General features: G+C 42.1%; 1 protein-coding gene across 2 annotated transcripts in view; it reads left to right on the top strand.

The window, feature by feature from the left end:
• The window catches only part of GTF2H1 (general transcription factor IIH subunit 1), a 40211-nt gene extending 19204 nt beyond the window's left edge, over nucleotides 1–21007 (top strand). The window contains exons 6-15 of one of the 2 annotated variants that reach the window (XM_006142480.3): nucleotides 1748–1897; nucleotides 2017–2096; nucleotides 5182–5309; nucleotides 5412–5499; nucleotides 8121–8209; nucleotides 8572–8689; nucleotides 12615–12705; nucleotides 13183–13298; nucleotides 14850–14942; nucleotides 19749–21007. In XM_006142480.3, the coding sequence (XP_006142542.1) occupies nucleotides 1748–1897; nucleotides 2017–2096; nucleotides 5182–5309; nucleotides 5412–5499; nucleotides 8121–8209; nucleotides 8572–8689; nucleotides 12615–12705; nucleotides 13183–13298; nucleotides 14850–14942; nucleotides 19749–19835 (1040 nt within the window). In that variant the 3' untranslated portion in view covers nucleotides 19836–21007. The remainder of the gene's footprint in view (nucleotides 1–1747; nucleotides 1898–2016; nucleotides 2097–5181; nucleotides 5310–5411; nucleotides 5500–8120; nucleotides 8210–8571; nucleotides 8690–12614; nucleotides 12706–13182; nucleotides 13299–14849; nucleotides 14943–19748) is intronic. The other variant, XM_014584555.2, reaches the window with a different exon arrangement.
• Nucleotides 21008–27954: the final 6947 nt, after the last annotated feature.

Here is a 27954-nt window from a genome sequence, read left to right as displayed (position 1 = left end):
CCGTTCTCTCTCTGTCTCTCTGCTTCTCTGGTGAGCACACAAGCCCTATAGCAAAAACTAAGGATTTCAACCTGTTCCCGCAGATATAGACCTCCTATTTCCTTCTATCGTGATTTATGTTGGCCTCTATGTAATGTAATTTTTTGTTTTTGTTTTTGTTTTGTTTTTTTGAGAGTTTTTTGCTATAGGACACATGCACTCACCAGAAAGACAGAGACAGAAAATTAGAAATTACCCCTCTGGGGGATGGCCACACTGCAGTCCCTTCTCCATTCTTGGGCATGCAGCACACACACACATCTGCATGAGTTTAAGCCACCAGTTCCAGGACTCAAACCGTAGTCGACTACATGGGAGTCCAGTGACATAACCTTTACGCTAGCTGCTGGTCCCTGTAATGTAATTATTACCTTGTCTTTTTTATTCTTTTAAGGAAATTTTTTGCTATATGGTGAGTGCACTTGCCAGAGAAACAGAGAGAGGCAGAGAGACAGAAAACGAAAAATCACCCCCCAGGGGGATGGCCACGCCACAGTCCCTTCTCCATTCTCCTCTCGGGATTTTGGGCACGCACATACGTGCCCGGCTTGAGTTTCAAGCCTCTAGGTCCAGGACTCTAACCACAGTTGGCCGTGAGAGTCCAGTGATGTAACCATTACGCCATCTGCTGGTCCCTCGTCATGGCTTTTTTTAATGATAACGTAATCGAGTAGTGTTTGCCATACACCACACACTATTCTAAGGCCTGTTTCTGTTTTAACTCATCAGTCTTCATAATACTCTGTGTTCTGATTCTCATTTGACAGGTGAAGAAACAGGTACAGAGAGACTAACTTGTCCAAGGTCACACATATAGTAAATGGCAGATGTAGAATTTAAACTCAGACTCTGGTTCTGGAGTCTTGAACATCATGCTCCCTAGACCAGAAAATTCCAGAGTTCCAAACTTACAGAGCATTGGGTATTGGAGTTTTATTTTCCCACCACCTGACAACTATCTTGGATTGAGAGTGTATATACATAAAAGAATAAGCAAACTCAGGTCTGACGGCTAGGATTCTTGGCGTTCCTTCTAAAACTTCAAAACTAAATTCTCGGGGTACAGGGGCCCACAGGTGGCATGCTAGTTAAGATGCTGGACTCCCATGTGGCTGCCAGTGATTTGAGTCTCAGACCTGGTGGCTTGCTTTCTCACTTTCCCACTTTCTCTGGCTTTCTCTGGTCACAATGTAAAAACAAGAAGAAATAAAATTAACTCTTAAAAAAATTTATCTTGGTACAAAATAGGGTTTTTACCATATTCATATGCTTCACATGTCTCAAGTTATATTTCATAATTGCAATTAGATTATAATATGCAATTTATAAAGCCGAAAGTATCATAATCTGGTTCTCGCTATTGATTTCCATGTTAGTTACCTAATTTGAGAGGTTTTAAGCAGTGCAGATTCAGGCCAGCCATGGGCGCGTAGTGGTGATGCCGTGGTCTGCCATGCAGCGTGGTCCCAGATTCGCACCCTGAGGCCTGTCCGTGTACAGAGCTGTGTGTGCACACACCTAGGATCCTCGCAGGCTGGAGGGGTCTTTACAGTGGGAGGGCCTTGCTGGGGCTGCCCCTCTTGCTATCCGTCTCCTCCCCTTGCCTCTCTCGTTCTCATCTCTTACATGAAAGATAAACAAACTTTAAAAAAGGAAATAAGTGGAAATGCAATATGTATCTCTTTCTTACGGTTTTTTCCCCCCACAGTAAAAATGAAATATGCAGAAAATGTTCCCCACAACATGACAGAGAAGGAATTCTGGACGCGGTTTTTCCAGTCCCATTATTTTCACAGGGACCGGCTAAATACAGGGTCAAAGGATCTCTTTGCAGAATGTGCCAAAATAGATGAAAAAGGTAACTTTGTGTGTGAAACACTCTAGTATTTGATGTTCCTCTTTAGTCATTAGAGCTGTTAATGATTTTCTTTAAATTTCTAAGAATAAGATGAACTTCTTATTTTATTAATTTTCTAGGGTTAAAAACAATGGTTTCGTTAGGAGTGAAAAATCCACTATTAGATTTGACAGCTTTGGAAGATAAACCATTAGATGAGGTAAGAAATAATAAAAGGAGTTATAAAAGAAAACAGTGTTCCTAGTCATCTACATTTTTATAATTTAAAAAAATTGTAAAACAAGTAAACTATTAATATTTTATGTGAAGTGAGGCATCAGAAGTGCTTGTCAGTAGTGCTGTTTGCCATTAAAATTGACATGGAAACCAACCAGCAGATGACATAATGATTATGTTGCTGGACTCTCATGTAGTCAACTGAGTACCAGATCTGGCAGCTTAAAACTCATGCTGGTGTGTGTGTACATGCATGCCCAAAATCCTGAGAGGCGAAGAGATTGTGGCATGATCATCTCCCCTGAGGGGTGATTTCTCACTTTCTGTCTCTCTAGTGAGCACGTGCACCCTATAAAAAAATCTCTCCTTAAAAAAAAAAAAAAAAATCACCTTGGAGAGAGCCAGCCCCGTGGCCTAGTGGTTAAGAGAGCCAGATCCCAAATCGCCCACTACGGTTTGGATCCCAGACCCAGACACTTGAGAAGCCAGGCACAGGCATGTATGTATGCTCATATTCCCCCAAAATCCTCCCAAGGTAGGGAAATGGAGGAGGAGGGATTAGGTCATGGTCATGTCTCATTGGTGGGTGTTTTCTCCTCATCCTCTCTGTCTCTGGGAAGCACGTGTGCTTTCTGGCTGTTAAAAAGAAAAGAATCTAGGTGTTTTGTGTGTTCTGTTGCTAATAAGAAAAAATATTTGAGTTTTTTTTTTTTTTTTAAGAGAAATTTTCATTATAGGGCATGTATGCTCACCAGAGAGACAGCAAGAAATCTCTCTCTCACACACACACACACACACACACACACACCCAGGGGAGATGGCCATGCCACATTCCCTTCTTCTCCATTCTTCTCTTGGGCTTTCAGGCATGCACGCACATGTGCCTGGCATGGGTTTGAAGCCACCAGATCTAGGACTTAAACTAGGGTCGGCCATGTGGGAGTCCAGCAACATAACCATTACGCCATTTGCTGATCCCTGTACCTGAGTCTTTTAAAGTTGATTTTTGTATTTGTGTGAAAGAAAGAGAAACACAAGCACCCTCAATAAGCTCTCCCACCTTAATACCCCCAGGCCCTCCTAGTCAGCCAAGGTCAAAGGCTTTTGTTTCCAGCATTTACAGGTTGACAAGAGAACCAAACCCACGATCTTCCATATGGATCCAGCATCCTTTGATGCAGCAAGTTACTGCTATGCCACCAAGCCAGCCCAAAACTTTAAACAATAATCACTGAGCTCCCCCATCATCAGTTCTCTAAATTATAATTTGTGATGGGTCCAGCTTTATGGACTCTAGTATAAAATCCTAATTTCAGACCAGCTAATGGTATAGCGGGCAAGGCAACTGGATTCCACATGGCTGATTCTGCAGTTCAACTCCTGGACCCGATAACTTGAGAAACACTCCAGGTGCATGTGAAAGCATGCCCAAAATTGTGAAAGGAGAACAGAGAAAAAGGGATTGCGATGCCACCATCCCCCCCGGGGATGTTGTTTAAAGAAATGGACAGATATTTGTAGACAAGAAAGATAAACATTGCCAAACCAGGACCACTCATGACCCTTACCCTACACTAGCCTGTTAATTTTCAACAACTAGTCTGTCAAAACAGTACAAATTGTCTGTCAGCATTGTGACCCACAGATTTATCCAATCCCAGAAGTCCCTTCTGATGAAGGCTAATGCCAGTCCACCTCCTGTCTTGTATGCCAGGAACCTGCCAGCCTCACTTACTCCCTTCACCCTATATTTTCATTTTCTTCCTTTTTTTCCCTAATTGCAAGAGATTGCACACACTCAACCAGAGGGGGAGAGAGAAAGCACCTCCTGATAGGGCATGGTCTTTCCTCTATTTCTCCATCCTGTCAGGTCATGGGTACATATGCACACACTCACATACAGTGTGCTCTTCAAGCCACAGGAGCCAGGACGCAAATCCCTGGTCAGCTCTGTGGGACCCTCTGCACAGCCCCTGATTCCTGTGCCACAGGGCCAGTCCTGCCAGTCCTATTGGATTTTTTGAAGTTTATTTTTATTTCTTACAAGAGAGAGATAAGACAGGCAAGACACTCTTGTCAGGGTCTCCTCACACGACCATGCCTTTTCCTCAGCCCTCTAAGCAGTCAGGATCTTGGCAAACACACCAGCATATTTCAGATTAATTTATAATCCCAACTCATGGTTTGCCACTGGCCACCAGCACTGCAGATGAGTGTGCTTCTACCTGTGCCACCAAGGCTGGGTCTCTGTGTACTTTGTAACTTACTTTTTTCATTTTGCTATTTTTTTTTCTTTTTTCCTCTTTTTTTTTTTTAAGAGATTTTTGCTATAGGGTACATGCATTAACCACAGAGACAGAAAGTGAAAAATTACCCATGGGGGGATGGTCACACCACAGTCCCTTCTCCATTCTCCTCTTAGGATTTTGGGCACACACGCACACGCACCCAGAATGAGTTTCAAGTGGCCAGGTCTGGGATTCGAGCCACTGTTGACCATGTGGGAGTGTCTAGTTCCTTAACCACAACTCCTGATGGCCCCCATGTTGATTTTTTTTTTTTTGAGGTTATGCCTTAGGACACATGCTCTTACCAAGGGGAGAGAGAGAAAGACAGAGGAAAAGTGAGAAACCATCCCCTCAATGGGGGTGGCCACACCACAGTCCATTCTTCTTCATTCTCGTGGGATCTTGGGCACACACACTCATGCTCCCAGCATGAGTTTCAAGCCACCCAGTCTGAGACTCAAACCATGGTTGGTCATGTGGGAGTCCAGCAACACAACCAGTACACCATCTGCTGGTCCCAACATTGCTTATTAGCTTTAGTCTAAATTGAATATACCAGATATTCAGTTAAAGATTCTTTTTGTGATTCTAGAGGGAGTTTGAGAAATTTCTTATTTTTTTATATATGTAATGTCACTTATTTTTAAATATTTACCTATAAATACTTAGTAATATTCATGTGAATTAATAGTCTCATCAGTCAGCAAATATTTTTGACCTAGCATCTTTTTTCATAATAGATAAAGTCAAAACTTTAATTTGTTGAATTATTTTTCATAGGGCTACGGTCTGTCTTCTGCACCATCTACTTCCAGTTCTAAATCCATTAAAGAGAATAGTAATGCTGCCATCATCAAACGGTTTAATCATCACAGTGCCATGGTCCTGGCAGCAGGTCTCAGGAAACAGTTAAGTATACGTGCAAAGGTGCGGTAACTGGCGGTAGCCACATGGAGGTGTGGTGTTTTCCTTGTGGTTTTTAACCTTATTTTTTTCCCCTTTGTTTTAAGGGAAGCACAAAATGAACAAAACGGTGAGCCCAGTGGTACAGATGGAAATTCTGGAGATGCAGACTGCTTTCAGCCTGCAGTCAAAAGGGTATGGACAAATCATTTGGATCATTTGGGGCTCGAGTTTCCCCAGACACCTTAGATAACCACACTTGATTTTTGGTGGTGAACAAGTTGTCCAAAATCTTGGTTTCGCTGTGTAAATTTTCACAATATTCAGTGGTTAATGTTGGCTCTAAGTATTCTTTTGAGTCTATGGCTAGAGTGAGAGGTTGGGAAACAGTTGTAGACAAAGTCCCACATTTACAAAGTTTTCAGTTAAGTATGGAAGGTAGGAGGACTAATACGTAGGCCTTGGCAGAGGTTAGAATTGGGATTCTTACGGGAGCTTGGTAGGGATATGACTTAGAGCAATAGCAGAAGTAGAAATGACCTGGACGTAAGTGAAAAATAATGAACACATCAGATACCTTGAAGTTAGTTGAAGGGTTTAGAATTGACAAAGTAGTGAACAGGTAGGCCAAATCTAGGTAAAGTGAGATTTGAGTGTCAGTTGAGGAGGTCAGATTTGTTCCTGTACCATAAGGAGATTAGACTCTTTTTAAATAGGAGCAATTTGGGACCAGCAGTTGACGTAATGGCTATGTCACTGGACTCCCATGTAGTCGACTACGGTTTGAGTCTTAGACCCGGTGGCTTAAACTCACGCTGGGGGTGCGTGCGTGCGTGCCCAAGATCCCAAGAAGAGAATGGAGAAGAAGGGATTGCTGTTTGGTCATTCCCCCTGGGGGAGTGATTTTGTGCTTTCTGTCTGTCTGTCTGTCTTTCTGGCGAGTGCATGTGCCCTATAGCAAAAACCTCTCAAAAAAAAGGGAGGGGGGCAGTTTTAGGCGGCTAGGTGGCATTATGGTTAAGGTACTAGACCCCATGTGGCCAACTGCGGTGAATCCTGGATTGGTAGCTTGTGCTCCCATTTTCCCCCTCTCTCTTCGCTCGCTCTCTGTCTCTCTGGTCAGATTAAAAAGTAATAATAAATTTCAAAATTAAAAAGGTAGAGGCAATTTAAAATACTCAATTTTCAAATTGACTATTTTCAAGGTATATTTGATGACCTAACTTCTGATTCTAGTCTTGATAGCTAAAAATGAGAGTTGACTAGATCAGTTTCATGGCTCTATAGATGATGAGCTATTGTAGAGTCGATTTTCCCATACACTCATACAGATTATCTTTTTGTGTTTTCTTTTTTAATAATGTATTTAAAGACTGTAGATGTTTTAGCAGTTGTTACTGGCATAGGACCAAACAGATTAGTAAAACCAAAATAAAGATATCACATGCATGCAAAATACATGCAAGATTTATGTATATACGAGATACACGTGACATATCATCAGTGGGAAAAGACAGGTTATTCTACAAATAGTGTTAGAAGAACTGGTTAATGGGACCAGCAGTTGGCATAATGGTTATATTGCTGGAATCCCATGTAGTCAACCACAGTTCAAGTCCCAGACCCGGTGGCTTAAACTCAGGCCAGGCGTGGGTGCATGTATGCCCAAGATCCCGAGAGGAGAATGGAAGAGAAGGGATTGCTATGTGGCCATCCCCTGCCCAGGGATGATTTCTCGCTTTCTATCTCTCTGTCTTTCTGGTGAGTGCATGCGCCCTATAGCAAAAACCTCTTCCAAAAAAAAGAACTGGTTGGGAACCAGCAGTTAGCGTAATGGCTATGTTGCGGGACTCCCACATAGTCAACCGCGGTTCGCGTCCCGGACCCAGTGGCTTAAAACTCACGCCGGGCACGTGTGCGTGCATGCCCGCCCAAGATCCCAGGAGGAGAATAGAGGAGAAGGGATTGCGGTGTGGCCATCCCCCCTGGGGAGTGATTTCTTGCTTTCTGTCTCTATGTCTCTGTCTGTCTGGCGAGCGCACGCACCCTATAGTGAAAATCTCTCCAAAATAAAAATCTCTCCCAAAACAGAACTGGTTAATAATTAATAAAAAGTAAATAATAAAGTCATAATACTTAATAAAAAGAAACTCGAGATTTTCTTCCTCTTATTCCAAAATAACCTTCATGTATATTCAAGATTGAAGCAAAAATTAAAACACAAAAATACAAATAAAAAAGGATGGAAGGAGATATATTTGAAGTTAAGAGAAAGTACAATGTTTGGCAATATAAATAATAAAAGACTAACTTTCCTAAATTCAGAAAAGTCTAATTTTAAAAAAAATCAATAGATAACTACCAAAAAGCATTTATTTAGGGGAAAAAATAAAATAACAAACTTTCATCTACCAAATTGACAAAAACTTAGTAATATGAGAAATATGGAAAACAGGGAAACAGATATGCTATGTAAGTGGTGGATGAAAAAATTGTTTTAGTCATTTATAGGACAGTCTCGGGAAGTGACACTTCTGGATGGAAAGACTTCTTTTCTTTTCGTTTCTTTTTTTTTTTTTAATTTGACCAGAGAGGGACAGGTGGGAGAGAGAGTGGGAAAATGAGAAAGCAAGCCACCAGGTCTGGGACTCGAACCATGGTCAGCCATGTGGGAGTCCAGCATTCTTAACCACCATGCCATCTGCTGGTCCCAGGAAGATTCATTTTTTACCCTCTGTACAGTATTATTTTTTCAGTGACGTTCATGTCTTGTATAAGGGAAAAGTTACTGACAAAAAGTGCTATATTGCTTGTAGGCAAAGTTACAAGAATCCATTGAATATGAAGACTTGGGAAAAAATAATTCCATAAAAACAATTGCACTAAATCTCAAGAAGTCAGATAGGTAAGTTTGATCAGTATTAAATTAACTTGATGCAGAATAGTTACCTGTCGCAATTCAGCGGAAAATATATTCAAGTGTACCACTTGTGTTTTAATCAGTTCGTTACCATAAAAAAGAGTCCATTTTCCTTAAAACTTTATGTGATACATCTCAGGGAAGCATACTAAATTACTAAAGCCAGGAAAATAAATTCTGAATCTTTGTGCTATTTACTTATTGCCCCTTTGGGAATCAAATTATTTTTTTGAAATTCCTTTAACTAGTGTCATGTTTATTCTTGAGGTGGGGAATGTCTCATCGGTCACCAAAGTTAAGCACATTTACTCTGTGTGATGAGTCATTTCTTCTCTGCCAACCTTCAGGTATTATCACGGTCCAACTCCAATCCAGTCTCTGCAGTATGCAACAAGTCAGGACATTATTAATGCTTTTCAGAGTATTAGACAAGAAATGGAAGGTTATACTCCCAGGTTAACTCAGGTAGGTCATATGATGTGCTGTTTGAACACCAGAATTCTCATATTTCCTTTCTTGGTTTATAAGCACAAGCAAATTGAACTATACAACTAATATTTATAAATTGGGTTAAAGACCTATTTCTGCTAAATACATTGAAAATCAGCAGGTGGGGGGAAAAGGTGTTTGGCATATTCAAGAAGCATACAAAGAGGGACTGGCAGGTGGCATGATGGTTAAGGTTCTGGACTCCCACATGGTCGACCACTGTTTGAGTCCCCGACCTGGCAGCTTGCTTTCTCACTTTCCTACCCTCTCCCTCCCTGTCTCTCTAGTCAAATTAAAAATAATAATAATAATAAATAAAAGTTTTAAGTAATTTTTTAAAGAAGCATACAAAGATAAGATGTCAATGGAAAATAAGGTATATATTTTGTGATTACTTATTCTTTTCTTTTCTTTTTTAAATCATTTTATTTAACCATTTATTTATTTTATTTTGCCACAGAGGAACAGAAGGAAAGACGAGAGAGAGAGAGAGAGAAAAAGCAAGCTGCCAGGTTCAGGACTCGAACGACGGTCGGACATGTGGGAGTCCAGTGTTCTTAACCACCACACCACCTGCCGATCCCATGATTACTTATTCTTTACTTTCCTATACTTGTTTATATTGGGAAAATTGCCAGGATTTCCAAATTCCTTCTGGACATTACATATTCTACATGACTTCAAACTCAGAATATATAGAAGTCTATTATTGCTGCTTTATTTTCCTTTCTTTTCATACCTAACTGATTACCAAGTTCCGTCAGTTCTTCCTTCAGTAATATTTCTGGATTCTGTCACCTTACTGGCAATTTTTCAGAATAACTTATAACTGTAAATCATCCTTCTCTTAAAAACATATATTCAATCTCATCACTGAGGCTTAAAAACCCATCTTCCTTCATTGTCTAATAGAGTAACTTTGTCTGACAGGTGAGACCCTTCCTTTTTTCTTTTTTTGAGAGACAGACTTTTGCTGTAGGGCATGTGTACTCACTGGAGAGACAGAGACAGAGAGATAAAGCGAAAAACCACCCTCTGGAGGGGACAGCCATGCTGCACTCCCTTTTACTTCATTCTCCCCTTGGGACATGCGTATATACAAACACAGCATGAGGTTTAAGCTACTGGGTCCAGGACCCGGACTCAAAACTGTGGTCAACCATTTGGGAGTCCAGTGCCTTCACCATGCCACCTGCTGGCCCCAGATCTAATATCTCTTTGATCTCCTTTAATTATGTGGTTTTTTTATGGTACCTCTTTGTGTGTGTGTGTGTGTGTATATACATGTTTGTATAAAATACTTTTAAGGGACCAGCAGTTAGCGTAATGGCTTATGTCACTGGACTCCCATGTAGTTGACTGCGGTTCAAGTCCTAGACCCAGCGGCTTAAACTCAGGCCGGGTGCTTGTGTGTACGTGCCCGAGATCCTGAGAGGAAACTGGAGGAGAAGGGATTGTGGCGTGGCCATCCCCCCTGGGGGGTGATTTCTCGCTTTCTATCTCTCTGTGTCTCTGTCTTTCTGGTGAGTGCACACGCCCTATAGCGAAAACCTCCCCCCCTCCAAAAAAACAATTTACATTTAACTGTTAGACATTTTTGTGGAGTGCAGTATGGTTTTCCAAAGCATGTACAAGGTGTGTGATCATTAAAGATATTATATTCATCAGCTTCAACAAAGAACATTACATCATGTTGTGTACTTTTATTTATGTATGTATGTATGTGCCAGAGGGCACAAGCCGTCACTAGAGAGACAGCAAGTAAGAGAAAGAGGGAGAAAGCATCGCCCCCATCGGGGGAGTGGGTAGTCACACTGCCGTCCCTTCTCCATTTCTCCATCCTTTTGGGATTTGGTATATGCACACGTGTACATGAACCTAGAATGTTTTTCACGCCACCCCAAACCAGCATTTGAACTGTGGTTTTTTGCCATGTGGGATCTTGTTCCCTTAACATGTGGTCACAGATGAACCCTCTTCAGTCTCTTAAAATGAAACAGTTTTGGGACCAGCTGATGGTATAATGGTTACATAGCTGGACTCCCACATAGTCAATGGCAATTCGAGTCCCAGACCCACAGCTTAAAGCTCACTCTTGGTGCATGTGTGTGCGTGCCCAAAATCCTGAGATGGAGAATGGAGGAGACAGGATTGCAGTGTGGCCACAAAATGGTGATTTCTCGCTTTCTGTGTTTCTGTCTGTCTCTTTCTCCTTGGCAAATATAAGCACTCTACAGCAAAAATCTCTCTTAAACAATTTCTTAGTCTTTGTCTTTTATAACCTTGAAGACTTACAGACTAGTTTTTTGTAGAGTGCCTTTAATTTAAGTTTCTCTGTTTCCTCATGACTAAATTTATGATGTGCGCCTTTTTTTTTTTTTTTTTTTGCTGTAGGTCGCATGTGCTCACCAGAGACACAGAGAGAGAAAGAAGAGAGAGAAAGTTAGAAAATAAAGTACCTCTCAAGAGGGATGGTCGCACTACAATCCCTTCTCCTCCATTCTTCTCTCAAGATTCTGGGCATGTATGCACACACTCATGGTGTGTTTTTCAAGCCACCGGTTCCAGGGCTTGAACTGTGCATTTGGTCCCGTGGGATCCAGCTACCTGAACCACCATGCCGCCTGGCTGACCCAAAATACCCTGTATTTTTTCAACGAACTTTTATCTATGCTTTTTTTTAGAATCCATTGATAATTCTTGCTTGAAGCAGTTATTACCATGGTGGCTATTAAGTGACTTTAATCCTGTCACCTGGTCCACATATATCAGTTGACATTCTAATGAAAAGTTGAGCTTCCCCTTCTGTTTTATTCTGTGATGATCATATCAGCATGATTCATGGATTGTGTCGTGTGGGCGTGCTTGCACTTGTGCACATCGTGTTTCTGACACCACTGGGTTTGGGTTCCAACCACGCAATCGGCCCTCTGAGATATGACTGCCTCAAGCAGCAGGCCACGAAGTCTGTCCTACATTGTGAAATTCACAGCAAAAGGAAAGTAGGAATAACGTAGGCTCCCATTTTCCCTTCATCTGTGGTTATCCTATGCTGTACTCTTAAACCAAGTTTAAAAAACACTTTCTACCAACCCATACACATAGCTTTCTATTTATAATGCTCTTGGAAAATCTTCAAAACACTAACCCTATACTTGAGCTGTTTCACAAAATATTTATTCCTTGCCATAGTCAGAGAGCTCAGTACTTGGTAGGCAGAGGATAAGTAGGTCGGTTTTATCCCTAAACAGTGAAACTGATACAATGGGGATGTATTTTTCACTCTTTTGGCTTTACTTATTTATTTGAAAATTAAATGAGTAAAGATACATTTCTGCTCTGTTGATTTTTTTTCCCCCATCTGATGTCAAGATACATGTTAACATGTTGTGTTTTCTTAAATTCAGTTTTACCTTCAGTGGGAAGAGTTCCCAAATTAAAAGAGTTACCCATAAGAAAGGACTTAATTGTGTTTGGAGTCCTTATGGACCTTTCCGATTTTGAAAATTAAATGAGTAAAGATACATTTCTGCTCTGTTGATTTTTTTTCCCCCATCTGATGTCAAGATACATGTTAACATGTTGTGTTTTCTTAAATTCAGTTTTACCTTCAGTGGGAAGAGTTCCCAAATTAAAAGAGTTACCCATAAGAAAGGACTATTCGAAGATTGGAGTCCTTATGGACCTTTCCGATATTCGAAGATTGGAGTCCTTATGGACCTTTCTGATATTCGAAGATTGGCGGGTGTTCATTTTCTACCTAGACTGTGTTTCTGGTTTCAAGGAGAGTAGTTCACTCTGGTTGCTATAAATGATATATTCATACTGTTATAAAACTGAAATGTTGAGTAAGAAAGATGGCCAAAGGAAGAAGACCGGTTTCTGTCTTCATTTGTGTCAGGTTCTCTCAAGTAGTGCCGCCAGTACTACCATCACAGCACTGTCCCCTGGAGGGGCACTCATGCAGGGAGGGACACAGCAAGCCATAAACCGTAAGTACTGGGGCACTTTCTCCTGCTGCTTTGTTCCTTAGAATAAGCTGTGAAGTGCAAACTGGAGGAGTGCTGAACTTTTACTGGTTTTTATTTGGAATGTTTCTAGGATTTTTGTTTTGTAGATTTATTTTTATACATTTAGATTCCAAAGCTTATCTAGATAAGAACTTCCATTTCAGAAATGTCATACTAGTCCATACAGTGTTACTTGGCTGGTCTCCCTAATAGCACACTGAAATCTTGTTTTATTTCTTCCCTACCTCTTAGAATAAATGAAATTCTGAGTTTCTTCAGAATCCCAAGTGATTTAAAATTCTGTATCTCTCAGCCACAAAATTAATAACTTATCTCAAAATAACATGTCCTGATTTTGCACTGGCAAAATGTGTATTCAGGTTTATTTGATCATTTTATTAGGAATGGTTCATGTGTGAAAATACCTTTTATCCTGTAGATTTCTTCCTTCTTTTGCAGAAATGGTGCCAAATGATATTCAGTCTGAATTGAAACACTTGTATGTAGCCGTTGGAGAACTTCTGCGGCATTTCTGGTCCTGCTTTCCCGTTAATACGCCATTCCTGGAAGAAAAGGTTGGACCTGATTGTGAACACACTCATCTGTTGTGACTTTTAGTGTGAGACGTCATTTTGAAATCGGAAAAAAAAATTTTAAGAATTATTTATTTAATATTATTATTATAACTATTTTTAAATTTGCTATAGGGCACTTTATTGAGTGTTTACCAGTGCCATCACTGGGATAGTTATATACATTATTTCTTTTAAGCTTCACAACATCTTGAAGAGCAGAGCCCCAGAACAAATCACAATACTTATTTATTTTATACATTTTTAGGATAGTGAAATCTGAAACAAAGACCAATCACTATTGTAGCACTTGCTGTTTAAGCACTAAAACACTCTTAACCAGCTCCATGACAGTGGAAGAAGACAAATGGACAAATGGAGAGAAAAATCGTTTTGTTTTTTTTTTAATTTGCAATAGGGTATGTGCGCTCACTAGAATTGGGAGGATGGGGGAGAGAGAGTACAGGGGGAGGGGTGGCCACACCTCAATCTCTTCTAAAATGTGAATAGCACTAACAGTAATAGTAATTTACCATACACATTGCTCTTATAGGCAGTCATTAAGAAAAAGATAAATACATCATAAAAAAAAATGAAAGACGTAAGAGATGATTTACTAAAGAATGCAAGTAGCTCAGTAAGCTTAAGAAGAAATTTTCAAATTAGTATCTAGTATTCGAGTGAATTAAAGCTATAGATGGGCCAGCCAGTGGCGTGATGGTTAAGGTGACTGGATCTCACATGACTGACTGCAGTTCAAGTCCCGGACCCAGCAGTTTGAAAAACACCAGCCCTGTGTGTGTGTGTGTGTGTGTGTGTGTGTGTACAAATCACAAGAGAAGAATAGAGGAGAAGAGATTGCAACATGGCCATCCCCTCTGGCGAGTGTGTTTTCACTTTTCCCTGTCTCTCTCCCCAGCAAGCACATGCGCCCTATAGCAAACTTTAAAACTATAGAGAAAGAATTTTTTTCACCTAATTTTCAAAATAATCAAAAAATTAAATGATCTATGTTGGCCCACATTACTAAAAGAAGAGCCTTTCTTCCACTGTTTGTATGATATTTTTTTTCAAGTGCTTTGACTTAGAAATCCAACATTTACCCTAGGATATAATTAAGAAGTTACATAAACATTTAGCCACAGTGACGTTTTTATACCACTAAGATAGGAAAAATTGAAATGGCTTGTCAAAGGAGATTAAAGAAGCATTTGCTTTGGTCATACATAGAAACCCTATCTATTTAAAATAATGCCTTAGAAGAAAGATGTTCCCATTTAAACCACCTGAAATTTAGATAGTGTGGACTGTATTTTTCTACATATATATATATATTTGCTTGCAAGCACAAAAAAAAAATCAAGAAGCTTATGAATTAATAAAAATGTTAACATGGATCTCTGAGTGGAAGGATGTAATAGGTATATCTTTTTTTTTTTTTGCATTTTATGAAGTTTTCTATAGTAAAAATAACTTACCTATATAGTGTTTTTCTCTTAGCTACTGCAGGTTCTTTCTGATTTTCTGTAACTCATTGTTTCTCATCTACTTTAGGTAGTGAAAATGAAAAGTAATCTGGAACGATTCCAAGTCACAAAACTCTGCCCATTCCAAGAAAAAATTCGGAGACAGTATTTAAGCACAAATGTAAGGTGACAGTTTGATTTTGGCCTGATTTTTCTTTGTTCTTTGTCTTTGTAGTAAAATTGTGACATTAACTTTGCTTTCATGTAAATGAGTTTATTTTTTTTTCTGTTGCTTGAAGTGCTGATTTTAAATTCTAAAATGTACATTCAGAAGACTATAAATAATAAATAGGTATTCACTCATCATGGAAAGTAGTATAGTATTACCATGATGGGACCAGCAGGTGGCATGGTGGTTAAGATACTGGGCATTCCCACATGGCCAGCCACAGTTCAAGCCCTGGACTTGGTGGTTTGCTTTGCTTTCCCTCTTTCTCTTTCTCTCACTGTGTGTGTCTGGTCAAATCAAAATAGAATGAATGAATAAATAAAATTAATTAAATAATTTTTAAAAAACAGTATTACCATGAGCCTTAGGTATTCACTGAGTGTCCCTGTTTAATTGCACACCGCTTCCTCCTAGCCTCCAGAGGTCAGGACTAATCAGTCATTTTTGATATTAATTTCCATGCTTTTTCTTTATTTTCTCTCTTTTTTAAAAAATTTACTCCTGGGTGCCTGTGCTTATGGGAGAGACAAAGAAAGGGGGAGAGGAAGGGAGGTGAAAAGCACCCTCCACAGGCGGTGGCCATGCCTCAGTTACTTGTCCTTTGTTCTCCTCTCAGGATTTTGGGTGCACACATGTGTGCCCAGCATGTTTTCCAAGCTGCTGGGTCCAGGACTCAAACTGTGTAGTTGACTCTGTGGAATCTGGCCACTTTAACCACCATGCCACTCATTGGCCCTCTCTCTGCTTTTCTTTAGAAGTTTACAACTTATGTTAATGTTTCTAAAATGTGTATTATTGTTATTATTATATAATATGTATGTGTTTCTAAAAATATATATTCTTAATTTGGAAAAACTGAGTAGTGAGCACAAACTTAGCAAGAGTAAGGCAGAACTACAGCAGTATCCAGTTTACTGAACAGTTCTAGGGAACACCAGACTTCGGCACACTGATTCTTTACGGGAGGGAGCATCAGTGGGTGAGGCAGTGAGTGAGGAATATCATTTTGTCCTCAAGATTTTTAGCATTGTTTTTAAAGCAAGGCTGGAGCAACCACAACCATACCAGGTAATTTGTGTGAGTATGTTATAGAATGCCTTCCAGAAATGACTTGGGAAGATTAGTGTATGCATGCGTCAGATTTAGTATTTTAGAAACTATTAATAGGATATTCCAAAGAGGAATTTTACAACTGAAAACAGTCTCCATTGAGTATTTATTCCCTGTTTTAAGTAGTTTTCTTTCAGAATATAAAGCATTACTAAGAAAAGCTGAGTATTTATTACCCTAGCAGTGCAGGGTGGGAGAAAGGTTTCAAGTCATGTGCCTTCTCTATTGATTATAACTACCTGGAGCAATGTGTTGAAAAGGACTTGGGGGCTAGGTGGTGGTGTGTGGTTAATGCAGCTGGATCCTATATTGCCAACTGCACAGTTCATGTCCTGGATCTGGTGGCTTGAAAAACACCAGGCACATGTGCATGTGTGCCCGTAATCCTGAGAGGAGAGTAGGAGAGAAGGGATTCTGGCATGGCCATCCCCTTTTGGAGGTGCTTTCTCACTTCCACTCTGTCACTCCTTGGTGCACACATAGGCCCCATAGCGAATTACAAACAAAAAAGTATTCCAAGGCTGTGTACAGCTTCACAGAAGCGTATGGCATTCATCTCTCTCTCTCTTTTTCTTTCCTTAATTTGCCTAAGGGCACATGCACTTACCAGAGACAAAGGGAGAGGGAGAAAGCACCACCAAACATGGCGTAGTCACACCACAATCCCTTCTCCTCCATTTCTCCATCCTTTCAGGATTTGGGGCATGTATAAACATGTACCTGGCGTGTTTTTCAAACCTCAGGCCGGGATTCAAACTATGTAGTCAGCCATGTGGGACCTGGCTCTCTTACCCACCAGGCTACAGTGTCAGCGTAATCGATACTACGCAGCCCTGCGGCCTACCAAGCAGAATAATTATTTTTTTCTTTTAAATTTTGCTATAGGGTACATGCGCTCACCAGAGGGAGACCGAGGTAGAGAACCTGAGAGAACACCCTTCAGGGGGGATGGCAATCCCTTCTCCAGGTTCCCCTTGGGATTTTGAGTGTATTCACACACACCTGATAAGTTTTTCAAGTCTGGAACTTAAAGCTGGATCCAGCCATCTTAACCACCATGCCACCTGCTGGCTCTGTAATTTTTTAAAACTTGCCAGAGGCAGGAGCTAGCAGGTGGCATTCCTAAAAAGGAAAAAAATGTGCTGTCAGAGGCCACACGCACTCCTACGCCCTTGCCAGTGAGAAAAAAAGTACCAACGGTGGAGTCAGGTCCACTGCAATTGTTTTTCCTCCATTTCGCCATTCTGTCAGGATCTGGGGCACCCAAGTACATGTGGCTGGCATGTTGTTGTTGTTGTTGTTGTTGTTTGGAGAGGTTTTTTTGTTTGTTTGTTTGTTTTAACTATAGGGCGCACGCGCTCACAGACAGAGAGACAGGGAGGCAGAAAGCGAGAAATCACCCCCCGGGGGGGATGGCCACACCGAAATCCCTTCTCCTCCATTTTTCTCTCGGGATCTTGGGCACGCACGCACACACACGCACGGCGTGAGTTAAGCCACCAGATCCAGGACTCAAACTGCGGTCAACTACATGAGAGTCCAGCGACATAGCCATTACGCTAACTGCTGGTCCCAGTGGCTGGCATGTTTTCCAAGCCACTAGGGTAGGCATTTGAACATGTCAATCATGTGGGATCCAGCTTGCGATGCTTGACTAATGCCCTGTGGGGCCAGCTCCATCATATCTAAAGTTTCTAGACAGTCAGCAATAGAATCCCTTTCTCCCTTAATGGTAACGGGCGTTGCCAGTCAGAGCTCTCATTTGTTCAACTCTGTACGTCTTGAATCTCAGTTACTGATATGCTAAAAAGAAGTTTGGACTTCCTGAGCTCCATCCCTACCCTTCCAGAACTGACTCGTAGACTTTAGAGGACTGATTCTAACCACATAAAGACTGTCCACTCTAAGGAAACATACTCCAAAGGTACTCTGCCTCAAGAGTTACTGCTCCTGTTGAGCCCCAGTGTGTCCATGCTGAGGGCAAATTTCTTTAAAGACCCATCATCCCAGCCTAGGATGTGACTGGCATATTGTGGAAAACACTGAAACCATTTAGGTTTGCAGTAATCTATGGAATTATGTTGAAATACTGAAATTTTAGTGCTAAGACCCTAAAACAAAATGAAACCAGAAAAGTGCTTCACAGAATTATCCACAGAAAATAACTCCATGAAAGCTTTTGAAATTCATAGATTTCTGAGTTTCATCCTAGGCTTTTGAATTAAAAGTCATAAAAGGAGTAGTTTGTTTTGTTTTTAAACAGATTTTTTGCTATAGGGCATATGTGCTCACTGGAGAGACAGAGACAGAAAGCAGGAAATCAGCCCCAGGAGGATGGCCACACTGCATTCCCTTATCCTCCATCCCCCTCTTGGGATTTTGGGCATCATGCAAACGTTCCCAGTGTATTAAGCTGCTGGATCTGGGACTTGGCCCTCACTCTGCCATGTGGGAGTCCAGCACCTTAGCCACAACACCACCTATTGGCCCAGGAGTGAGGTGTTTTAAAAAATACTCTGTGGATGATACTGGAACACCACCATCCTGGCCTTAGTTGGCAGGTCAGTATCTTGGTTTTGGAGTTTTGAATTTTGTTTGACAAGAGGATGCACAGACATTGCTAGAGAGCAAGAAAGAAAGCACCCCCTTCCCAGTAAGCAGGTGCTTTTTCCTCCATTTCTCCATCTCTTCAAGATTATGGGCAGGGACACACATATGCTTGGTATTTTATTTCCTGCCACTTGGATTTGAACCACCATCAGCCACGTGATATCCAGCTCCCTGTGCACAGGGTTTAACCATTGCACACAGGGCAAGGCCAGCTTATGTTTTTAAGGTTTATCTTTTTCTTCCATGAGAGGGATAGAGACAGATACTGCCAGCAGGTCTTTATGCTATAACCGCCCCCAGCATCAACCCACCTGAGTCACAGGTATGTGTGTATACACAACCCTGAAGTACAGGGAGGCTCTGATGCAAACCCGGGACCTTTCTATATGGGTCCAGTTGTGTTTCTGTTGCATCACCATCTTGCCTCAGCAGACCTGTGTTTAAATTTAGAGATCACGGGACCAGCAGTTGGTGTAATGGCTGTGTCGCCGGACTCCCATGTAGTCGACCGTGGTTGGAGTCCTGGACCCAGTGGCTTAAACTCACGCCGTGTATGTGCGTGCCCAAGATCCCAAGAGGAGAATGAAGGAGAAGGGATTGTGGCATGGCCATTCCCCCGGGGGGTGATTTCTCGCTTTCTATCTATCTCTCTCTCTGGTGAGCACATGTGCCCTGTAGCAAAAACCTCTCCAAAAAAAAATTTTTTTTTTTTTAGAGATCACTGATTTAGTTGTCTTTCCCTTGAGAAAAGAAATTAGAGCCTAGAGCACAGTTCCAACTTTCGTGTTGTCCATTGTCCTATCTGGGGACAGACATTACTACTAAGAACCGTTGACTTTCGAGCACGCCATAGTCTCGCTTACCTTTCCTTACAAAATCTGTCTGGTCACTCTGTAACTGAGGGCTTGCTCGTGCCTCGTTGACTAGGAAAGCAGAGTTGAGCTCGGAAACTGCTGTGATGTGTGTCCCAGATTTGAGTCAGAAGTGTGAGCTTCCCCTTCCTTCCTGACTGTCGTTAAGCATCTTGCTGTTTTCCAGTTGGTGAGTCACATAGAAGAGATGCTCCAGACAGCCTACAACAAGCTCCACACCTGGCAGTCACGGCGCCTGATGAAGAAGACGTGAGGTGTCTGTGGCGCTTGTAGGTTCTGTGAGATGTGAGAACTGTGACCTGCAGTGACTCTGGAAACCTGGCCTGACAGACCTGCAGATGAGTGACAAGAAATGCCTGCACCATGCCGACCCCGAGCTGATGCTGTTGTACTTGCACATTGGGAACTGAAAGGAAGAAAGGGACTAAGAGTCAACTAAATGCCGGGGAGGTAAATAAGGCCAAACCAAAATGAGCTAAGTTGCAAATATATATATATATATATAGACATATATATATATATAGACATACATATATATATTTTAAAAGACTGTTTACTGCAGTTACTCAGGAACTGCTTTTGATTTACATTAAGCTGCTTTCAGAACTATTAAAAGAAAAAACACTTTTTAAAAAGGGTGCATTGGTAAAATCTGAGGGTTTTATGTTGTTTGTTTTTGTTTTTCTGTGTACTTTTTTTTCTAAATTTATGGCACAGGGTAGACCTTAAGTATTTCTCCTCCATCCTCCACTTGGATCCTCGAGTTTTACTGAGTTCTAGTTGTACCTTCCATCAGCAAGCTGAAGAGGGTACTTTAAACTAAAGCAGAGGGAGACTGTTGCTTAACCATCAGGAAACAGTTGTAGTCGGAAGACATCATTGGTTCTGTGTTTCCTACGGAAATAAGCAGTTAAAATATTGCACTGAATGTTTGTGGTTTGGCGTCCCTGAATAATAAAGAGGGGACATACTTGCAGAAAGTCACTTGGTTTTTTATGCAGAATTTTGTCAGAAGACAGCGATGCTGCATGTTTTCTTTTGAGTGCAAATGTACATTGCGAAGATTTTTTTTTAAAAGATGGCATGTGCTTTGAAAAGAGGAAATTGCATTTTTAAGAGTTTAAGAGTCTTATGAGTGAGAAATATAAGAAATCTTACTTATTTTCACCTCTTTAGAAGAAATAAACGATGTTTCTCATATCTCCTTTTCTCCAGCATCTGACTGTTACTGTCCTTGGCGAATCGATAATCATTGCATAGTGACTGAAAAGGCTAAGTGCAAAAAAAAAAGTGAGAGATATGTTCTTGTTTCTGGACTCCGTGCCATATTTGTTCCTAATAGGATCAACTCATTGTTTATCTAAGACTTCAAATGTCTTGTATTAAAAAATACACAAAAAAGTAAAACTTTTTATAGACCCTCTTCTAACTCTCACACAGCCTGTCGTTTCTTTCTCATGTGTGATGTTCATTTGGGTGGGCTGCCGGGGGCTGCTCACGCTTTGCTAAGGCGTATTCCAAGCTGCTCCGCCGTCATGTGGTGGTACACAGGCGAGCACCTGTTCACGTGAACTGGCAAGAGGGAAGGGAGGCCACATTGTTTTCTGCTTCCAGTCTTCCCATTTCCCTTCAGATCAGTATGGCAGTGATGTGATTCCTTAAACCCTACTGTTTCACAGAGTGCTTTTCCAGTGTGTTAGCACCACGGTTATTCTGAGGTTATTCTCAGCAGAGCGGTGGGGCAGAGAGAAAAATGTCTGAAGTAAAAATTAAGTCTCGGAAATGCCAGGCATAAATGAAATGGTCTGGTGAGTGTTGTATTAAAGATCGATGTGTACGATGGAACCTGAAGAAAAAGGAAAATATGGAGAAACTAGGGAAATCACTAAAATATTACATTTTAACTCAGCTTCCAAGGTTGAAATAGGATTTTCAAGGTAGAGAAAGAATGTCATTTGTTCTCGACCTAGGAAAGAACATGATGAAGATGTAAAGGTTTGAAAGACTCCAGTGTGTTGAAGGAATAGGAAAAATTCTTTATATTGAGACCAGCAGATGGCATAGCAGTTACATACTGGACTCCCACATGGCCAACCCAGGTTCAAGCCCCAGACCCAGTGGCTTGGAAATCCCACCAGACTTGTGTGCGTACATGCCCAAGAGCACTGGAGGAGAATAGAGGAGAATGGATTGCAGTGTGGCCATCCCTTGTGGGAGGTGATTTCTCACTTTCCTCTCACTGCGTCTGTCTCTCTTTCTCTCTGGCAAATGCATGCACTCTAAGGCAAAAACCTCTTTTTAAAATAAGAAAGAAAGAACTCTACATTGGAGGGGTGAGAATGACAAGTGAGATTGGGAAAAAAATATTTTGAGAGAGATTTTTGTTATAGGCCACGTGTACTCACCAAAAAGACAGAAAAGTGAGAAATCCTCCCCTCCGCCAGTGGGAGAATGGCCATTCTGCAATCTCGTCTCCTTTTTTTTTTTCCATGATTTTGGACACACACATACACACAGTGTGTTTCAAGCCACCAAGTCTGGAACTTGAACTGCAGTCAGCCATGTGGGAGTCAAGTGCCTAACTACTACACCACCAGAAAACCTTTTTTTAATTCAGGTTGGAAATGGTCTTAGCCATTGGAACTGGAGGTCCAGGGCAGAGATTTTAACAAGTAATTATCTTTATAGGGTTTGTTTTAAATAAAAGATTCTGTCAAGGTAGCCTGCTTTTGGAATAAACAGGACTGGAAATTAGATCCAAATTAGAGTCCTGGCAATAAAAAGGAAAGAACTGAGTGAAGACACTCCTAAGTTGTATGTGACTGAGTTCCAGGGAATGAAGGGACCCATGGATGATTTCTCCAGGGAGAACCCTCGATTTCTCATCTAGCTTGCATTTGAACTATTTGAGCCTCGGAATCCTTTAAAGATGAACTCGGTCAGACATATGGGCCTCCCATGGCCCCCCCACCTTCCCATTATGGAAATTGCAGCAGCTGCTGCTAAGAGCTACCGTAGGACAAGCAAGTGGCGTACTGGTTACAGAGCTGGACTCCCATGTGGTCAATCACAGTTCTAGTTCTGGACCTGGTGGCTTGAGCCTCAAGCCAGATACATGTGTGTGTGCACCCATAATCTCAAGAGGAGAATGGAAGAGAAAGGATTGCGGCCTGGCCATCCCCTTTCAGGAGGTGACTTCTTGCTTTCTCTTTCTCTCTCCTCGGTGAGCTCACGTGCCCTAAGCAAAAACCTCTCTATTAAAAATAAATAAATAAATAAATAATAAAGCTACCATAAACCAGCAGCATGCCAAGCGCTTTTCCTGCAGCTATCTCACTTCATTCTCAAAACAGCTGATGGAGCTGGTAGATACTACAGACAGCTGCATGGGTTAGAGATGGTTTAGAGGTTGAGTAATTTACCCAGGTTCATACAGCCAATAAGTGGTGAAGCTTGGGTTTACTAATGAGCATCCCCACCTGTGCTTCTATTGCCTGATTTTGCCATTGACAGCTTGTTCCTCAGATTCCATTCTGTGCTTCATTTGTTGCAAATCGCATTATGGGATCTGCCCGGTAGATGCCATTAGCCCAGACGGTGCAGGATGTAATAATGTCATGAAAACGTACCGTTTCCTTCTGGGAAGAAGCATAAAGTCAGTCGTGTTAATCTGCTATGGATTTGTGATACAACATGAGCATGGTACTGCTGTGGTTTGTGTCCCCACAAAGTTCACGTGTTGAGGTTTGGTTGTAAACGTATTACGAGGAAACTTAATACCTTCCTGGGTCAGAAGGTGAGACATTTGGGCGTAGTTGAGTCGGGTGGGGCCCCTATGATTGACTCCTGGTGTAAGAAAAGGGAAGGAGCCCAGAAGAGACACGCCTGGGTGCAGTTGCCCACGCCTGTTCCCTTCCTGCATGGCCCCAGGACCCACTAGCGGGAATACCCTTACCAGAATGGCCCTTAGACCCTGGTACTCCATACTGTTAGCTGGATAAACTCTGTTCTCTTAAATTACCCAGAGCCAGATATTTTCTGTTACTAGCCAGGGAACAGACTAGAATAGGTACCTTGTAATAGCCACTTGAGTCTGGAAAACCAGCAGTTATTAACATCCACGCTTAGAAAGGTCACCCACTCCTGGAGCTGCGAGTTTTAGCAGAAAGTGATTTCCTGTTGATGCATACATCATCTCTCCAGAGCGGACAGTGCCCTGGGATGGAAAGCTGCCTGTTTTAAACTTAGATTTGCTGTCTCGAGTGTCAAGACTTGCATGGGATTCCTCAGGATTACCTCTGCCCTTTCCCAGTTTAGCTCCTTCAAGACTCAGCTGTTCTCCCAGTTCTTGAGGCCAAGGAACTGGTAGTTATTTTCAGCTCTTAAATCGTCCAGTGCTGGAGCATTGCCTAGAAACTGATTCAGGAGCGATGAGCCTTGGTTTGTAGTCCACCTCATTGGTTGTACGTTAAAGTCACAGAAGAGACTCAAGATCTTGTCGGCTGGCGTTCAGACTTTGTCATCTCAGCGCCCTGTTTCCATAGTCTGTCACTTCGGCACCATGTCACGGAATCCGTAATACATGTGATAAATGGAGTAGCACCTGCTAAGGTGAAGCCAGAGCTCCAGCTCCTCCCGCACCCCAACACAATGAAAATTAAGAACCAATACTCTCTCTGGCCACCTGGCAGCCTCTGTGGTTACTGGGATGGCTGATCACGAGGAGTGAGCTGAAACTGAAGTGTGAAGTAAATTCTGACTTAGATTTTGCATGTCTGTGATTACAGAAATGAAGGGCAAGATGGTAGACTTAAACCCAAATATTCAGTAATCACATTAAGTGTAAAAAAACTAAACGCAGATTTCTCTTTTTTTTCTTAGTTCCCCCCACACACACACACTTAGGGCACATGTACTCACTGGAGAGAGCAAGAGAGACAGTGAGGGGAAAAGTGAGAAATCACCCCCTCCAGGGGAGATGGCCATGCTACAATCCCTTCTCCATTCTCCTCTGGGATGTTGGGCACGTGCATGCACCCAGAATGATTTTGAAGCCACTGGGACCAGGACTCGAACTGCTTTCAGCCATGTGGAAGCCCAGTGACGTAACCACTACACCCTCTACTGGTCCCAGACTGCACACTTAGATTTCAAAGACTCAACTCTATGCTAGTTAGAGTCACAGAAATGTCTCCACTTGCCTTAGATTTTTTGGTTTTTGTTTTGCTATAGAGTGTATGTGCCTGCTCTTGTCAGACAGAGGGAGAAGAGAAAGCACCCACCCTCCTTGGGGAATGGTCATGCCACAGTCCTTTCTCCTCCATTTCTTTGGGGGTTTGGGACACACACGTACACATCTGGTGTCTTTCTCAAGCCACTGGGTCTGGAACTTGACCATATAGTAGGCCATGTGAGATCTGGCTACCTTAAACACTGGGGTCCAAGCTTTTCTTCCTTCCTTCCTTCCTTCCTTCCTTCCTTCCTTTCTTTTTTCTTTTTTTGTCAGCTGGCACATGTATTAGCCAGGTTGTGGGGGGAGGGAAGCACCCCCCAACGGAGGGTGTTCTTGCTACACACACACAGCCCCAGGGCTGGAACTCAAAACCTCATTGGGCCATCTGGCATCCAGCCTTCTGCACAGCACTTAACCACTGCGTTCCTGGGCCAGCCCTGTTTTAAGTTTCGAATAGTACTGAAGTATGTAAACTGTTGGGTTGTCGGGAACGTCATGATGCATTTTTCTATCATGACGTTCCCAACAACCCAATAGAAACTGCCTCTGTATGGGACCAGCAGTTAGCGTAATGGCTGTGTTGCTGGACTCCCACGTAGTCGACTGCAGTTCGCGTCCTGGACCCGGTGGCTTAAAAAACTCACACCGGGCACATGTGCGTGCCTGCCCAAGATCCCAAGAGGAGAATGGAGGAGAAGGGATTGAGGCGTGGCCATCCCCCTTGGGCGGGGGGGGGGGTGATTTCTCGCTTTCTGTCTCTGGCGAGCACGTGCGCGCCCTATAGCAAAAACCTCTCCAAAAAAAAAAAAAGAAAGAAACTGCCTCTGTACCCTTACCCCAAGTCTCACTCTCGATGTAGTACTCCGTGCGTTTGACTCTGGACATTTTTCAGTGTACTTAAATTCTTTTTCTACTCTTCAATCTGAGATTTTTCAGACAGACATCTGAAGTTATGGTTATGCCCTTTAAGATAGGGCCTCATCTCCTTAGAGAAGAATCCACTGGTGGTCCTGAATTATAAGCCATGTTCTTGTGAATTTTGGTCTTATCCATTAAGTTTCCTATTTCTGGCACCTGGGTTATTCATGAGAACAGGTTATACCATGACTTAATAGGAATCCTTGGAATTTAACAAATACCGACCGTATCCTTATTACCCTAGAAGGCATAAAAGGCCCATGAAGGACACCGAGAAAAGATAAAGTATTCCAATGAGCCGTCCCAGGGATGATCAACGTCCCAGCCATAGTAGAGACATGGTATAAACGGAGTGCAGACTTTGGAACCAGACTATTTGAGTTTAGATTCCAGCTGCATAATACTAACTATATGACCTTGAAGAACTTACTTAACCTGCCTGTGCTTCCGTTTCTTCATCTACAAAACAGGCCTAGCTGTAGCCCTTAACTGATAGGGTTATCGTCAGGATAACTCAGGTTAGCGTCTGTGAGGCTCGGAGCAGAGTCCGGCGTGTGAGTGCCGTGTGAATGTTCTCTGTGGTTAATGCTGACACAGGCTCCCCCTGAGCCATGTGAAAGATTGCAGCATAACCATCAAAACCTAAATAGAAGAAAATTACCTCAAAGAACAATGAAAGTGCATTGTGCTGGGAACCAGCAGTTAGCGTAATGGCTATGTCGCTGGATTCCCACGTAGTCGACCGCGGTTCGTGTCCCAGACCCGGTGGCTTAAAACTCACGCCGGGCGCCTGTGAGTGCGTGCCCAAGATCCCGAGAGGAGAATGGAGGAGAAGGGATTGCGGCGTGACCATCCCCCCTGGGGGGTGATTTCTCGCTTTCTGTCTCTATGTCTCTGTCTGTCTGGCGAGCGCACGCGCCCTATAGTGAAAATCTCTCCAAAAAAAAAAAAATAATAAAAATAAAATAAATAAAAAATAAAAAAAAGTGCATTGTGCTGTACTTTTCTTAAAAAAAAAAACAGATCTGATTTTTCTTGACTCATCTTTTTGAATTTGCTAAAGGATACATGTGCTCACCTGAGACAGGCAGGGAAAGTAGGAAAACACCCCCCACATCCGCAGCACTGATCTCACTGCAATCTGGCTTGTTTTCAAGCCACTGATCCAGGATTCAAACAGTGCTAGATGTGAGATCTAGCTGCCTTCACAACCACACCATGAGCTGGCCCTGTTGGGTCACCTTTATAGAGTTATTATGTGTGGTCACTTCTTTGTGATGTCTTGCTTTCGTCAAATTGGGGACTCTTTCTTATTAGATTTTTGCTATAAGGCGCATAAGCTCACTGGAGAGACACAAAGAAAGCAAGAAGTCACCCCCCAGGGGGTATGGCCATGCTGCAATTCCTTCTTCTTCATTCTCCTCTTGGGATTTTGGGCCCACAAACACCTGCGTGCCCAGTGTGAGTTTTAAGTCACCAGGTCCAGAACTCGAACCACAGTCAACTATGTGGGAGTCCAGTGACATAACCATTACTCTATCTGCTGGTCTCAAATAAGGACTTAATTTTAAAATACAACTTTGATAAAACTGAGAACACTACTTCAGCTGCAATATTTACAAAGTAAATGATCTCCATTCATTTGGGAATATGATGATATTTCTGTGTTCTTGTCTGGAATGTATATGTAAAACATAGATCAAATGTTAACTGCAAGTGGAAAGGGTACCCTAAATTAGAATCCAGAATGCTTTTGGAATGAATGTTTTATGTATTTGATAAGGGACACAGTTCTCACTTGTTTTGGTTGAAGAGGGGAAAGCATGTCTCATATTCTACCTACTTACTAAATTTTTTTCTTTAAAATAGAAGCTAGGAGGCCAACAGATGGCATGGTGGCTAAGGCTATGGCTTCCACATGACTGGAAAATACTCCAGTGCATGTGCGTGCATGCCTAAAATCCCGAGAGGAAGATGGAGAAGAGATTAATTCCTGCCAGAGGCGATTTTTCACTTTCCCGCTCTTTTTCTCTCTTCAGGGCACACAGGAACCCTATGGCAAAAATCTTAAAAATTTTATTTAAAAAAAATTTTTTTAGAGAGATTTTTGCTATAGGGTGCATGCACTCGCTAGAGAGACAGAGATACAAAGAGACAGAGGGCAAGCAATCACCCTCCCCCCCCCCCCCGGGGGGGGGGCCTGCCCCCACACCCTTTTTCC

This window comes from Tupaia chinensis, unplaced genomic scaffold (genome assembly GCF_000334495.1).
Source record: "Tupaia chinensis unplaced genomic scaffold, TupChi_1.0 Scaffold000077_1, whole genome shotgun sequence".
In the NCBI taxonomy this organism is placed as follows: domain Eukaryota; kingdom Metazoa; phylum Chordata; class Mammalia; order Scandentia; family Tupaiidae; genus Tupaia; species Tupaia belangeri.
Note: the sequence above shows the minus strand (reverse complement) of the source record. Positions and strands in the feature narration are given on the sequence as shown.